The sequence below is a fragment of the Neomonachus schauinslandi genome, chromosome 1 (assembly GCF_002201575.2).
Source record: "Neomonachus schauinslandi chromosome 1, ASM220157v2, whole genome shotgun sequence".
NCBI classification, from domain to species: Eukaryota; Metazoa; Chordata; class Mammalia; order Carnivora; family Phocidae; genus Neomonachus; species Neomonachus schauinslandi.
Window position 1 is genome coordinate 148,123,077 of NC_058403.1, and position 15,541 is coordinate 148,138,617.

General features: G+C 56.4%; 1 protein-coding gene across 9 annotated transcripts in view; it reads left to right on the top strand.

The window, feature by feature from the left end:
* The window catches only part of SCN5A (sodium voltage-gated channel alpha subunit 5), a 78,336-nt gene that overhangs the window by 4,079 nt on the left and 58,716 nt on the right, over positions 1 to 15,541 (top strand). For 5 of the 9 annotated variants that reach the window (XM_021705869.1, XM_021705870.1, XM_021705872.1 and 2 more), the window contains exons 3-5: positions 6,050 to 6,139; positions 7,427 to 7,555; positions 13,737 to 13,828. In XM_021705869.1, coding sequence (XP_021561544.1) covers positions 6,050 to 6,139; positions 7,427 to 7,555; positions 13,737 to 13,828 — 311 coding nt within the window. Of the gene's footprint in view, positions 1 to 6,049; positions 6,140 to 7,426; positions 7,556 to 13,736; positions 13,829 to 13,958; positions 14,051 to 15,541 lie in introns of all 9 variants that reach the window. The other 4 variants (XM_021705867.1, XM_044915985.1, XM_021705868.1 and 1 more) reach the window with 1 other exon arrangement.

The window sequence follows — 15,541 nt, forward strand, 5'->3', positions numbered from 1 at the left end:
GGGGCTCCATTCAGGGAGCAGCCTGCCGTTCATAGCTACGTCCTACTTTGTGGGGCTAGAGTCATTCTAGATTGAATTTTGAGCCATTCTGCAAGTGTTTCTAAAACCCCTGTAGATGTCGGGCACTTTGCCGGGCACCCTGGGTGTATGGCGCTGAACAGGACCCTGTGCCTGCCCCCTTGGGAATTGTGCAGTCCCCTAAGACTGATAAGACAGCTACAGGAATAGTTGTCATTCCTGCCAGCGTGTGGGCACAGCCTGGTGAGGACAGAGCAGAGGGAGGAGGAAAGGCCGGCCTCCTCGCGAGCTCTGAGCTGGTCTGCGCCTCACTCCAAGGGCGTGGCCTCCCTGAAAGCATGCTCGGGCTCCCACCTGGGGCTTCTCCTCCAGGTATCTAACCAACCCAGCACTGTTTGGCAGCCAGGGCAGCCCCCAGGGATGCAGCGGCAGCCCCAGGATTCCTGCAGGGCCCTGGGCTGGGCCTGGGGTGGGGGTGGCCCGATGAGGCCAGGGAGGTGGTTGGGGGCACTGGCATCCGAAGCCTAGCCAGAGGGTCCATTGAGCAGTGGCTGAGGCCGCGTGGTGCTGCTGGTGTCCCCCCGCACCCCCCGCCCTCCACGGGGACGACCGACCCTGAGGCTTCAGAGCCGGCCTGTGTTCCCCAGGGCAGCTGCCCCAGGGAGGTGGCTTGCCATGGTTGAGGCCCTGCAATGGGCTCCCAGGGGCTGCCTCGATCCTCAGCTGCCTGGGATTGGGAGCCCTCCGCTGGTCCTCAACAGCGCCCCTTAGTGGGCTTGGGGGGCAGTGGGCTTGGGGAGCAGGGTCTAGATCCGCGGGGGTTTGGGAGCAGCCCCTCTGCGCCCTTGAGCCTTGCCATTCAGAATGTGGCGCACAGATCTGTAGCAGCAGCAGAGTGAGGATCTTGTAAGAATTGCCAAATCTCGGGCCCCACCCCAGAACCTGCATTTTCACGAGGGCCCCTCCATCTGAGCACACACCGCCCTGGGCAGTTGTTTTCAGGTGTCGGTCTGTGAGGGTCACCTCAGGCTCACCTGGGCAACTTATTTAAAATGAAGATTCCTGGCCCTTTCCGGACCAGAAGCTCCAGGGTGAAGCCTAGGAATCCACAAGCTCTCTGTGTGTATCTCTTTTTTTCTTAATTGAAATATAATTCACATTCACGTTTTGAGACGAACAACTGAGTGGATTTCAGTATATTCCTATAGTGGTGCAACCATCACCACTATCTAATTCCGGAACATGTCATCACCCCAAAAAGGAGCCCCGTGCCCCTTAGCAGTCACTATGAATTTTGAATGCATACCGATTTCGTGTTTTGAATAGTGAACTTTCACTCTGCTTACATTCTTTTGTATTGTGGTGAAAAAAAAAAAAACACACACACAGAACATAAAGTTTACTATCTTGCCCATTTTTAAGTGTACAGTTGAGTGGTGTTTACTATGTGCATATTGTCCTGCAGCAAAGCTCTAGCACTTTTGCAAAACTGAAACTCTGTACCCGTGGTTGGCTTACATTTTCATATCCATTCAGACACGTACTGAGCCACCCATGTGCGCCCTTCTGTGCTCGGCCCTTTGGAAAGGGCCAGGGGGCAAAGACAAACTGAGGAAGGGGCAGGAGGGCGGCCCCTGCTCTCAAGGAAGAAGACCCACTCACTAGCAATGATGCAGGCATTCACAGCGACCTGCTGGCGAGTGCACCGTAATTCAGCTCAGCTTTGCTCTGTGCGCCACCCTTGTACCACATCCCTGGGAAGTGGCCTAAAAAGTAAATATGGGTATGTAGAATTATTTTTTCCAATGTATTTTTGTTATAATCCTGCAGAATGTGTTCCTGCCAGGATTAAATAAAAGAAACCAACTGAATTCCCAATTCTACTGCAGTCACATTCAGAGAGGCCTCACGTTCACGCCGAGAAGCTTTCTGCCTTCCTGGGTGCACAGGATCTGTTCACAAAATCCTCCCACGTTTCTCTAGCAGATTCAAATGGGCAATCAAACCACATGTTTGTGTGTGTTTGTGTGCGTGTGTGTGTGTGTGCATGTTCATTGAATGGCACAAATATATGAAAATGCCCCCCACAGCATCCCTTCTGTTTGCGAGGTTTGTTGTTGGTTTTTTGTTTTTTGTTTTTTGTTTTTGACTCCTCGGGATCTGAAGACAGGCAGGCCAAGTTTCAGGCATTCCCCACCAGCCATGCAGGCAGTCCTTGCCGGCATTTTAATCATGAGGCTGGGAGTGGGTGTTTGGGGACAATAACACACCAGGATTGAAGATGTTCAGCTGAGCTCAGACCTAGAGAGCTGGCCTTTGCCTCTGCCCACACATGGGGCCAGCTCCATCATCGGCCTGAAACTGCCAGGCAGTGCAAACAGGTGTGTCCTGTGCTGGCCCGGAGTGCCCTTGACTCATCTCTCCAGTATTGGCTGCCTGCTGGGCTCCATGGGGGACCTGGGGATGCTTTGAGCAGAGTCACATGGACTAGAGACACCTCTAAGCAGGAAGAGACCACACACATATAGGAGTGACAGAGAATACTGGAAGGGCCGTCCTCAGGGTGCAGAGAGCCAGGCAGGGTTTCAAGCAGTCAAGTGGCCCAGGGTCTAGAGTTGGCTGCACCTCACCCTAACCGGTTGCCGTGTCTCAAAAAGCCAAAACCCAGGCAGGCAGCTCCTGTCTTTCCCCACCGTGGGGCCCAGGCCCTGGCTAGCACCACTTAGAAGGGCTGTCTTCTCTGGCCCCTAAGTTTTGATGCCAGAGTTCAACTCACCTCAACTCCAGCCGAGTCTTTTGGTCCGAGGTAGCCTGTCCACACTGCTGTTCACTGCTCAGGGGCCTTTTCTTTGCTCTAGTGAGAGCAGTGAGAGGGGTCTCCCCAGTCAGCCCACCTTGCTTCCCCGTGACCAGCTGCGCTGACAGATTGCTAAAGGAACCCTGCCCAGCCTTAGGTGCCTGTCTAAATGCCTCCTCCAGGAAGTCTTCCTGCCCAGCCAGAGGCAGGTCTGGTGTCTCATAATGTCCCATCTTGGAGTTGTTCAGATCCCTCCCTGTCTCCCACCCAGGGCCTGGCGCACATGCTCCTTAGGTTTGTTCTAAAAAATGACAAACAATTTCATTCCCCCAGGGTGGCAGTCTGCACATACTTTACAAAGCCCTTCACTCACTGGTTTACTGCCCTGTGAGTGGCAGAGGCCAAGTATGGGGTAGCATTTCCCCTGAAGCAGTGTGACTCGCCCCAGGCTTCGGTCTAGAGGCAGTGGGTCGCCCCTTGGTGTCATCATGCAGAGACAGTGCAGCGGCAGGGCTCAGAGTGGGGGGCCTGCGCTGGGCCAGCCGGGGCTCAGAGCTGGGCTGTGCCGTTGACCAGCTTTGTACCGACAGTCTGTGGCCGCTGCAACAAATCACCACAAACGTAGTGGTTTAAAACAACAAAAATGTATCGCCATACAGTTCTGGAGGTCAGAAGTCCAAGAAGGTCTCACTGAGCTAAAATCGGGGTCTCGGGGGGGGCTGCGTTCCTCTCTGGAGGCACTAGGGGAGACTCTGTGCCTAGTCTTTCCCAGTTTCTAGAGGCCGTGTGGACTCCTTGGCTTGTGGCACCCCCACGTGCAAAGTCAGCGACCGCTGGTGGAATTTTCCCCACAGGCAAGGCTCTGATACCAACCCTCCTGCTTCCCTCTTCCACTTAGAAGGACCCTGTGCTGACACTGGGCCCACCCAGACAATCCAAGGTGATCTCCCATCTCAAGACCCTTAATTTAATCCCATCCACAAATCCCTTTTGTGCTCGTCAGGGATCAGGATGTGGTTGTCTGGGGGGTGGGGAGGGAGGGCTGTTATTGCACCTGCTATAGTAACTTCCAGCCTGACCTTGTGCCTCAGTCTCCTTGTGTACAAAATGGAGACAAAGTCAACCCCCCCCCCCCCCGCCCCGCCTTGGGTTGTTGGGAGAATTGAATTAGTTAATGGTTACAGAGAGCAGAGCCTGGCACCTAGGAAGGGCTCAATAAATATTTGCTCTTAGGGTCATTACTTTCATATTTCAGAAATCACCTGGGATCCCCAGTAGTGGATCTGGTGAGGGGGGGCATTGAATAAAGCTGGTTGAGGGGCAAGTTAGCTGTCTGCCCAGTAAGGACAGCCTTGGCACAAAGCCTGGGTGCGTGTGTAAGGGAGAAGGGAGTAGGCTCGGCCATGGAGACCTGCCCACAGGCAGAGGGATGGGCAGCTCTCCAGCTGAGGGACAGCCCCCCTGCCCGCTGCACCCTGTGCCTGGAGAGGTGGGGCAGCTCTCCAGCTGAGGGACATCTCCCCCCCCACTTCCCCCCCTCCTCCCCCCCACCACACCCCATGCCTTGAGAGGTGTCCTCCCACCAGGAAGGAATCAGGACTTCCTGGAGCCATGGACTCTGAGCTGAACAGCTCTGCTTTAACTGAGGGAGGTTCCCAAAGCCTGATCCTCTTTCATCTCAGGTGAGAAAATGGAGAATTCATTATAAACTGGGGGTGGGGCTTGGCAGGCTATTTCCTAATCCTGTCGATTCCCCAGAAGGAGGACTAGAGGGCACGCACCTAGATTCTTTGAGAGGCCTCACTCCCCTCCCCTCCCTTCCCCAGATGGGGCAGCACCCACACCCTCCCAGAAGTCAGCACCCCGGCTAGGCTGACGGCACTGGTCTCCCCCTCAGACCCGAGGCCAGAAAACGGTGGAGCTCTGATAGGGAGGAAAGAGGCAGGCCCCTAGGGCTCAATTCCTTCAGCTCCCTGGCAGCCGGAGGGAATCTCAGACCGGCAGCTGCTGTGCACAGGGCTGGGGCCGGGGCCATGTCGTGAGCCTGGGGGCAGCCGCAGGGGGCAGGAAGCCCAGCCTCTCTTCTTGGGCTGGGGAGGGAATTTGTGAGAGCAGCAGAGTGTCCCTGTTCTGGCTCAGGCCCCTGGGGGGTCCCTACACGGCCCAGGGTCTGCCCCTTGCTCTTCTGTAGATCTTGCAGAGGTGACAGAGGCCGTGGAGGTTAGGCAGAGCTTTGTCCAGCTTGAAGCAACAGAGAAGTAGCCAGAGTCAGGGATGAGCCAAGGCCTGGGGCAGTTCAGTTCAAGGCCAGGGGCCCAAGAGGATGCCCAAAACACAGTCCCAACATCTGAAGCGCTCCCCTTCTGGTGGGGAACAGATGGGCATTACCACTTAGGGAGCAAGGGCACACTTAGAGATGCCCCATGCCCTGGGGATGCAGTCCCCTAGGAGTCAGAGCAGGCCGCTCAGAGGGGGTGCTCCTTCTCAGAAGGGGTGCTCTTGCTCAGAGGGGGTGCTCCCGCTCAGAGGAGTACTCCTGCTCAAGGCGGGGGGGGGGGGGGGGGGGGGGGGGGGGGGGAGGGGGGCTCCAGCTCAGAGGAGGTGCACCTGCTGAGGAGTTTCTTGAAGGAGGGGGAGGAGGAGAGCATTAGGTGGAGCACGTGCGAAGGGCAGGAAGCAGTTTGAGGAGCCATGCCTGCATTCTCAGTGTCCGTGTGTCCTGACAAGGTATATAAGTTTGGACAGCAGAACACTCCTTCAGAGAAGTCCTAGGCCAAAGGTGAAAAGCCTCGGGGAAGCAGGGGAGAGAACTGGGAGCCCCGCCGCCAGGGCTTTTCTCTCTCCCCCAGGAGGTGGCCCCTGAAGAGCAGTTTCTAAATCCCACCTCCCTCTCCCGGGGCTAAGGACTGCATGCCCATGCGGCTGTGGGTAAAAACCTCTGTGGTCTGGGGGTCTTCCTCCCTGCCCCCCAGGACGGACCCTATGTGGAACTCTGCTAATGGTTCGATGTCAGCTGTCTGGTCCCCGAAGGGGCTGCTGAGCAGGGCAGGTGTCCGGCTGCAAGTGCCGGGGAGGGGAGAGGTTGGCAGGGCCTGGGCACAGCCCCAGGGTGTCCCCTTGGAGCCCCCGCCTCATTGATCTGGCAGCACTGGCATGGCATGACACCCGCAAGGGCAGGACCCTCAGGCCGTAGTGGCCTGGCCGGCACATGGCTTTCCTTGACCTCCGCGCCACGCTGTTCAGTATGCTCATCATGTGCACCATCCTGACCAACTGCGTGTTCATGGCCCAGCACGACCCTCCACCCTGGACCAAGTATGTCGAGTGAGTATCTTCAGGGCCTCTGTAGCCGGCCCCTCCCTCCCTTCCTTTCCATTACATACCGTGGCCTCTGAAGTCACCCCAGAAGTCCCCAGCGGGACTCACCCACCCGGAAGGTCCGTGGCCCAGCCCCTTCCCTCTCTGGCCACTCCTGGTCCTGCCAGCTTCTTGACTTGAGCGGTGGCCTCAGGGGCGGAAGCTCTCCAGGTTGGCCAAGTGGGAGATTCCTTCCTGACCCACCCTAAACAGCACTGAGCACATTGAGGAAGGCTCCGAAATAAAATCCTGATAATTTATCGAGCACTTAGTGTGTGCCAGGCGCTGCCGTGGAACAGTAAGCCTCATCTCCTTTGACCATCCAGGCAGCCCAATAGGGTGGGGACAGCCACTATCCCCCTTAGACAGGAAGCTGGAAACTGGGGGCGCACCTTGTCCAGTAGGGCGTGGCCAGGGGGTGTGGCAGCCTGGCAAAGCCCAGGGCTGTCCCCACTTCACGGCTATCTCTGCTGCCTCCTGGGACCATTCGCTCAGTTTCAGAAAACTGCTTCTGGCCCGTCCTTCTCAAATGAAAGTACCTTACCCACGAGTTTTAAACAGACCCGATAGGCCCTTGGGGCGTTTGGTGCCTGTTTTCAGGGAACTGATGGAATGTCAGGGACAGCCTCTCTTACCAAAGTGGCTCGCCTTGTGGCTCTCTGTGTTCGCCCAGGACCACAGCATCATCAGTGCTGCGGGGATGACTGTGAGCCACGGTCCCTGCATCTAGGCATCCGGATTCTTCAGGCCACCCCTCCCAGCCTCAGGCGTTAGAACCTCAGCCCCTTTTCCGAGCGCAAGGTAGACAGCTGTACCCAGCTACCTATAGATAGTTGAGAATGGACCATGCTCCTGTCACTAGCTGCTGAGGACCCACCAGCAAGGGTGAGGGAGTGACATGATCTGAGTGTCTTTACAGGCCACCATATGCCCTTGTGCATGGCCCCCGAGGCTGGGATGAGGAGAGAAGTCGAGGGTCTTCTTACGCCAAGACAAGCAAGAGGGAAAATGGAAAGTTCAGAAGGGCACATGGTGGGCACTCAGCAATGCTGAGCAAACACATGCAGAGATGCAGTAAATAGTCCAGTGTTTGGCCCAAGGCTCTAGCTCTGCCATGGGGCATGGCCGAGGGTCCGGTCTGAGGGCTCCTTAAGAGCGGAGCTGTATAGGGCTCATGCATGCATGTGAGGAACCCGGCCAACCTGGCCTGCGGGCTGCAGCCTCCCTGAGAAACCTCGCGGGTCTCTCCCCCAGGTACACCTTCACTGCCATTTACACCTTTGAGTCTCTGGTCAAGATTCTGGCTCGAGGCTTCTGCCTGCATGCGTTCACCTTCCTCCGGGACCCATGGAACTGGCTGGACTTCAGTGTGATTGTCATGGCGTAAGTACCTTGCTCTCTGTGCCATACCGTGCCACGCCAGGCCGTCGTCAGGGCCGTGTGCATCATCCCTGGCCCTGGGCCCCCCGCTGCAGTCTGCAAGTGGCTGTAGAGCAGCCCACCTTACTGCTATGGCAAGAGGAAGACAGGATGGAGGCCCCCAGCTCCTCCTGGTGGGCCACGGAGGTCAGGCCGGCAGGTTCAGCTGTGGCCCCGTGGCAGCCCTGTGTTCCAGGGACATCATTACGATTCTGGCTTAGCGTCCTCTGCCCTTTCCACCGCGGGAAACTAGTGTTACAGCCCAAAACTTCTGGACCCCTGTGAACAATGACCTGGATTCCAAGGTGATTAAGAATGAATCACCGGGAAAGAGAAGGAGCCTGGAGACGTGACTGGGCATCCCCAGGAGCCCATGCCTGGCACACCAGCGCATCCGCTCTCTCCACTCACGGACTCCACATTTGGCACATTCTAAGGCACCCGGTCACTGACATGATCCAGTGAGGTATCCTGGATGGGGAGGTATCCTGGATGGGGATTCCTTGTCCCCATTTTACAGATGACAAAACAGATGCCAAGGACACCCAAGGAGCCTGCCAGAGAGTGAATGTGAATATCTCTGGCATGCCACCATGCAGGCTGGAACCCCGCTTCCTTGTCTAGAAAGAGATCCTCGCTGAGGTTGGGTTGAGGCATTCCCCTTGGGATGTGTCAGCAACGGGATGCTGTGTTCTGGTGGCGACAACTGATCATGGTGGGCCTCGTGTGCAGGAGTTGTGGCCCGGGCTCAGCCAGCAAACCCAGGCCCCACACCTTGGCAGGGAACAGAGCTGGGGAGGGCAGTACTTCTGCCCTTGCAGAGCCTCCTCTCCCTGACTTGTGAAAGGACAGTGTTGGCCTCGGTGGTATCAAAGGTTCAGTTCAGCGCCCACTTTCTAGGATTCTTGGATTCACTGAATCCGCCTGTTCGTGCGTGACGAGGTCTGCTTCACCCCGGACATGAGCAGCCCTAGCTGTGCGCTCAGCCATGCTGTGGGGAAGAGAGGGGAGAAGGGGCAGCCAGACCCTGCTGATGGGCTGCTTTCCAGCTAGGTGGAGGGTCTGGTGGTTAGAAAATGCATCGGGACCTCTGTTTCTGGGTGCGCTGCTTGTGAGCTGACTCCAGCCCATCGTTTTACAGGTGGGGTAACTGAGGCTCTGAGAGACGCTGCCACTTGCCCAAAGCCAGTGTAGACTTAGGCCTGGGCAGAGCTGAGTGAGCAAGGGAGAGTATAGCAGGAGAGAAGGCAGAGTGGTGGGGGACAGCCCCATGGCCTTGCACGCGGTGGTGAGAGCCCAGGGTGATGGGAGCCATCGGCGGTTGAGAAGCAGGGAGTAACGTGACCTGAGCTATATATCATAAGTTTGCCCGGCAGTTGGGGGGCTATTTTAGTAGCCAGGAGAGAGATGGTGGTGGGGACCAGGGTTTAAGTAGAGAAGCTGAGGGACATGGTCAGATTCTGAATGTACTTTGAGGGTAGGGCTGACAGGAGACCCCCAGGTGGGCTTGGCTTGAGTAGCTGGGTGAACAGGGTTACCGTTCATTGAAATGGAGGATGAGGGAGGAGCTGGCTGAGGGAGGGAGGCAATCAAGAATCCAGATTGAACTGCATTAAGTTTGAAAGCATCCAGGGTGAGATATGGAACAGGCAACTGGATATTCCTGTCTGGAGTTCAGGAAAGAGGTCCGAGGTAGAGATATATATTTAGAAGCCATCGAGGTGCAGATGAGGCTTGCAGCCAGGAGGCCGGATGAATGAATCATCTAGAGTGAGTGTGGCCAGAGAAGGGATGGCGCCTGGGGACGGTACCACAGGATGCTCCAACATCTCGAGGTCAGGAAAGAAGGGGTGAGCCAAGGAGCCTGGAGGGCACTGCCATGGGGGGTGGAGGAAAACTTGGACGGAGGACTGTCCTGAAAGCCAGCTGAGGAGCGTGACTCCACTTGAAAGATGCCCTGAGGAGGCTGAAGAAATCCAAGGCACAGTCCATGGCAGTCCGAGACGTGACACCGATGACCTTGACGCGGCTAATGACCGTGACACCACTGATTGCCTTGACCAGACATGGGGGGCCAGACACCTGATTAGACAGGGCTCAAGAGACTGGGGCAAATATAGACATGCACTTTGCGGGGTTAGCTGTAAACCAGACTGAAAATAGGATGCTGGGAGTGGGGAAGACGGGCAGAGCAGCACCATTCAAGAAGGGAGATGTCTTTGTAAAGGGACACGATCCGGGAGGGAGGGCAGCCTGATGATGGAGGGGGGTGAGTTGCAGGAGCAAAGCCCTTGAGCTGGCCTGAGGGCTAGGAAGCTAAGGCCCACGTGGAGCATTGGCCTTCAGAGCAGGGAAGGCAGAATTTCTGGGTTGGGAGAGTTGGTGATGAAAGAAGAGAATTTCTCTTCTGATTGCTCCTATTTTCTCCACGGTAAGAAGCACGATCATCAGCTGAGAACACGGAGTAGGGAGGCTCCTACTCTTGAGGAGGGAAGGAGACCTCACCATGCAGAGCCAGGACGTTGCACTGACTTCGGAAGGGAGCAGGATTATTATGCCAGGCCCAGGCTCCAGAGTCCCTACAGGAGGGGAGCAGTGCTCCTTGGGCCCCTGGGGGCCTGGTGTCACAGGAAGGGGGCTTTGGCAGGACAGGACGCAGCGTCTGCCTGCATCTGTCCTACCTTCCCATCCTGGAGCCCAAACAGGACTGTGTCACAGCAGTGATTGATGCTCCCAGACCCTGGGTCCCTTGCCTAACGGGAGGTCTCTGGGAGATGCTCTGAATGACCTCAGGCCCTTAGTGAGTCTTGCTGTCTTATCCCAGGAGAGAATCCCTGTCTCGATCCCATGGGATCCCATGGGGAACTGCTTCTTCTGCTTGGAATCACAGAGCAGGTGTGCCTTCCTCACCGAGGCCTGCCTGCCTGCCTTCGTTCCGTACCAAAACCAGGGGTGACAAAGCAGAACAGAGCCTCAGAGGCCAGCAGACTATTTCCAAGTTCCTGAGCATCTCAGGGAAACGGCACTCACTTCCCCTGGGGCTGCATGGACCCACTGGAATGTCAGGTTTCTGCTGTGGGCTGGATTGGCCTGGCAGCTTTGATTGGCAGTGGCCCTGCCTTATGAAAACGATGCTGCCCTGGTAATGCGGTGAAATGCATCCTGCTATAGTCAAAATGGCTCCATAACAGGGGGCGGAGGGGGTGCTCCTAGAATAATCGAAGGAGCTTTGGGTGGCAGAAATGGTTGATTCGCTGAAACTCCCCATCCTCCATTTTACAGATGGGGAACTGAGGCTCCAAGAGAGCCTACCTCTTGCCCAAATTTGTGGAATGAATCAGCAGCCGTGCTGAAACTAAAACAGGTCCCCTTACTCGAGAGGCGCGCCAGGTCTACGGTTTCCACCTGATCCCCCACCCACTCAATGTAGGGGTTGTGGGAGGGTCCGGGTTGCCAGGAGGCCTGCCAGGCAACCCTCCAGCCAGAGTTCTTCCCGGGGGCCCCTCCTGGCTGGGCATTACCTGCCCGTTAGCACAGCCGCCCACCTCCGGGGTTGTTATGGAAACCAAACCTGGAGGGGGAGGGAGGGAGGGCAGAGAGGAGAGGGTGGGCTGTACCTCTGCCCAACAGCCCAGGAGGCGCCTCTGCCTTGAATAGCAGGGCTGCACAGGAAGATGGGGGTGGAGCAGGAGGAGGTCTGCCCTTCCTCTGGGGTCCTCAGCTTCCAAAAGGGCTTCCCCCCGCCCTGGGGCTGGTGTGATGGATGGGATGCTCCCTCACCAACCTCTGCTCTTTCGGTGTCAGGCCCGGGGCCCACCAGCCCAGCTGTCTGCCCCTGCCCAGCAGCTTGGCCAGAGCAGAAGGAGTAGAATGGCTTGGAGGAACATTTTGCCAGCCTGACAGGGGCAAAGCTCTACCCCCAACCCGGCCACTGCCGACGCTGGCCCTTTGCATTGCAGGGTCTCTGACCACACATCCCGGAGCCCCAAGAGAGGTCTCATTGGGGATCTAGGGCCCGCACGTGGGAAGCAACCAGGCCAAACGCTCTGAATCAGGTAAAAGGGCAGTGGTCCCCATGTCACAGCCATGGTCACGGACATGCAGAGCCCTCACCCAGCCCTGCATCTCACCTTCAAGACTTCCTTCTCCTCAGCATTGCCCTCCCACACATGTCCTGACTTCACACACGACCACCAGCCCGGCTCCTGTTCTCAGCCATTCGGCTGGCCTTGCAAGCCTGCTGGGAGCACACACCTTGGGATCTTGGCTCCTCTGTGCTCAGCACCAGCTGCTGAGGAGGCGGACCATGAATGGAGGGCAAGCCTGAGGGTGTGGGAAGACGAGTTCTACACGGGGACAGGCAGAGACAGGCAGAATCCAAGCTTCAGACAGGCAGGGCTTCCCTGAAGACGTGAGGGGACAGACGGGGTCTGTGGGGGACAAGAGAAGCAAGGACAGTTGGTTCCCTCTGATCTGCACAGTGCTCTACTCACTCCCTGTGACCAGAAGAGACAATCTTGGAACCAGTGTCCTGAGAAAGAGAAACTGTTGTCCCAGGCCACACTTATTTGTCCGGCAGCGGGAAATAGGGCCCAGAGCCACCAGCAGGCTGGACCCATGGCTTGTGTGTGATGGCAACATCAGCAGTGTTCTGAGCTAAACCTGAAAGTCTTGTGGCAGCACCATATCTGGATGGAAAATAAAACCTGAAAGAAGAATGTGGGACAGAGGTTTGAGGATCTGAGTCATCACAGAGGATGGAATAGCCATTAAAAGTAAAGAGGGAGCTTGGACCAAATTAATAGGTGTATTTGGGCCAGAATAAGGGAGGTGACTTCTACTCCCCATCAGAAGTTTACAAGCTGAAGCGAGTCCAGGGGAAGAACGGAAACCACACCACAAAAAGGATCTGGTGTAGCCAGAGGAAAAGCTCTGAGAATGTGTCTGCTGACTTCTCATCTCTGAAGGGATGTGGGGAGTAAGGAGGGAGCAAGCATGATCCACAGGGCCCCGTGAAGATGGAAGGGCCCCATGAGAGGACATGAGGAATCTGGTGTCAGCCCAGTGTCAGTTAGAGCTGGACAAGGCAGGACTCGGCTGACTCCAGGACACTGAGTCCCTTGACATAGCCTACCCACAGCTTGAAAGCAGATTCAGAAGCTCTGAGCGGAGTGGAAGGGCCTGGAGTTCCAGACTGACCAGCAGAGTGAGTCCAGCTGCATGATCATCCCACCCTTGGCACTTAATCCGGCTTCACTGGTCTGCCGTCCTGGGTCCAATGTCACTCAGACACAGGTACGACACACTTGGTTAAAAATCAGACATCCTGAGTCCACCGACCTTTGTTAAACATCAGACGCCTTTGCTTAAGTGTCAGATACCGTGGATGTGAAATCTTTGGTTAAATATCACAAGTCACTTGCCACTGTCCCAATGGTCCTGGTCACACACTGTCCACGCAGCTCTTAGACATCCTGGTCACGTGGCCCATCCACGCACATCCTCACACTCTGCTTGGGCAGTCCCCTGCCCCCCAGAGATGGACTCCTTCCTCCTGTGCCTGTGAAGACCACGGATGGATGACTGTCTGAGTTGTAGGTTGGAACGTCTCAGCCATTCAGCCCTGCTGAGTGTCGCTCGGGCCCAAGCAGACTTAGAGGGCGGCTCACTCCTGAGGTTCCTCCTCCTGTGAAGACCCACGGCCATCCTTGGGGGTCTCCGGAGGTCTTGGGATGACACTGAGGGGGAGTCGGCCCCCGGAGACCTAGCTGCGCCTCCATGAGGGTCTCAACCAGGGCTTGAGGGTCCACAGATCGGGGCAGCCAGGAACGAGCTGATCACAGACGACAGAAGATGCAGAGCAAAGCTGGGACCAGAATCCCTCTTGGCTCCTCTGTCACCCGGCTATCAGGAGCACCTCGCTGAGAGAGCCGCCTCCCGTGTGGGGGCTTCCTATGTGGACATCCTTAAGTCATCTCGCCGAGGGTCTGGTGTCAGGAGGGTGGAGAGGAGGAAGAGAACCCGAGGGAGCCCTGGGCCATCCACAGCTCTCCCTGTGGGAGCGGGAGAAGGGAGTGGGTGGGTCGGGGAGGGCAGGCTGAGGTGCTGCTTTGTAATTCCCAATAACTGTGGTTTGATTCTGCAGGTATGTATCAGAAAATATAAAACTAGGCAATTTGTCGGCTCTTCGAACTTTCAGAGTCCTGAGAGCTCTAAAAACTATTTCAGTTATCCCAGGTAAGATGCCCAGATTTGCCTCTCAGATCTCAGCTACAAGTGACTCTCTCTCTGTCTCCCCTCCCCCCCAATCGTGTGTCTCCTACTGGCGTGTTGTCACTGTCTCGTGTGTGACTTTCCCTTGTTACAGATACACAACTGAATTTGTGGACCTGGGCAATGTCTCAGCTTTACGTACCTTCCGAGTCCTCCGGGCCCTGAAAACTATATCAGTCATTTCAGGTGAAAAATCAGGTTAAACGCCAAGGCTGGAGGGACACACTCAGGCCTTCCCAGCCAGCTGGGCCCAAGGCGACCCTTGGGAAGGCCCCTCCGAATGTGCCTGTCACCAGAATACCTTTCCCAGAGCTCGGCTGTGGGGGCTGTCGGCGGCGGACACGGCTGTCCCCTCAGAGCCTCATGAGGGGCTTCGGGCTGCCCCCCCACAGACGCCGGGGGGCACACAGCTCCCATGGCAGGTCCTGGATTGAACCCAAATTCTTCCCAAGATGGTGAGGCCCTTCCCAAACCGAACTCAGCGCTTTGAATAGCTAAAAGCTTGTATGTGAATTGCTTCAGCCAGAAGCATCATCCTCCGATAAGGAAACCAAAGAACTGAGTTTGAGGGAAACCACACGCACACGCACACACGCCCAGAATAAAAAAGGGAAACTCGGGGCTGAGTGCCCAGTCCCTGCATTGCGCCCCCTCTGGTCGCACAGCTGCCGCCACAGCCTCCTTTTGTGAAACAGAGTGTACTCTGCGGACAGGTGTCATTGGGCCTTGGCGTCTACCAGCCCTCGCTGCATGGTGCGGTAGAGGTGTAGCGGACCGTGCATGGTAGCCTCAGGAAGCAGTTGTCCTTGACAGATGTTGGCAATTGCACCCAGGGAAGTCTAAGCTCGGACGGCCTCTCTAGAAAGCCGGCCTACCCCCATCCATCCAGGAAAGCTCTCAAAAGGTTTATGATGATTTCACAGCCCACAGGGCAGTGCCCAGAGGTTCCTTCCAGACCCTTTTCTGAATGCAGCCACACTCAGAACTGGAGAAGGCACTTCTTTTAAGAAGGCAGCAGGAGATAGGCTGTATGCCACGGATCTGGGGAAGTGTCAGAGCTGAGGGAAGAGTTCAGTGAAGCAGATGGTTACATCCGCTCCTGATTTGGAAAGCCGTAGGTCCTGGGCCCTTGATCGCCATGATCTCCCCAGGAAGGCAAGGGCCCTGCTCTGAGCTCCTTGGAGGAGTTCAGACTCTCCCTTGGTGGGCTTAATTATCTTATAAGAGGAACCCCATCCACTTATGCCATGTTCAAACTAGCCCAGAATGTTCCTCCTGGCCTCTGAACCCCATAGGATGTGCTCCCCGCAAGTGGCCCAGACCCCTGCTAAGAGCCAGTAGCAAGTGGGGCAGTCTGCCCCCAGTGTACCGAGTCACCGTCATGGAGACAGGCATTGTCACTGGCCTGGGTGCACGCATACATGCTTAGAAGCCTCAGGGTCTGTCTTCTAGGGTCCTGGGGACAACCTCACCTCATCCATCCACAGGATTAGAGAAGCACACTGACCACAGCAGCTGAGAAAAGGCATGTTCCAGTCTGTTTTATAAAAAAGGCTGGCAAAGGAAAATATTTCTCAGTCCTGGAGTAAAGGAGGAAGCCTGCCAGCCTCAACCCAGGCCCACTGGATCTCTTCAAAGCTGCCAGCACCCCCAGTGAGGAAGCAGACAAAAGACCCT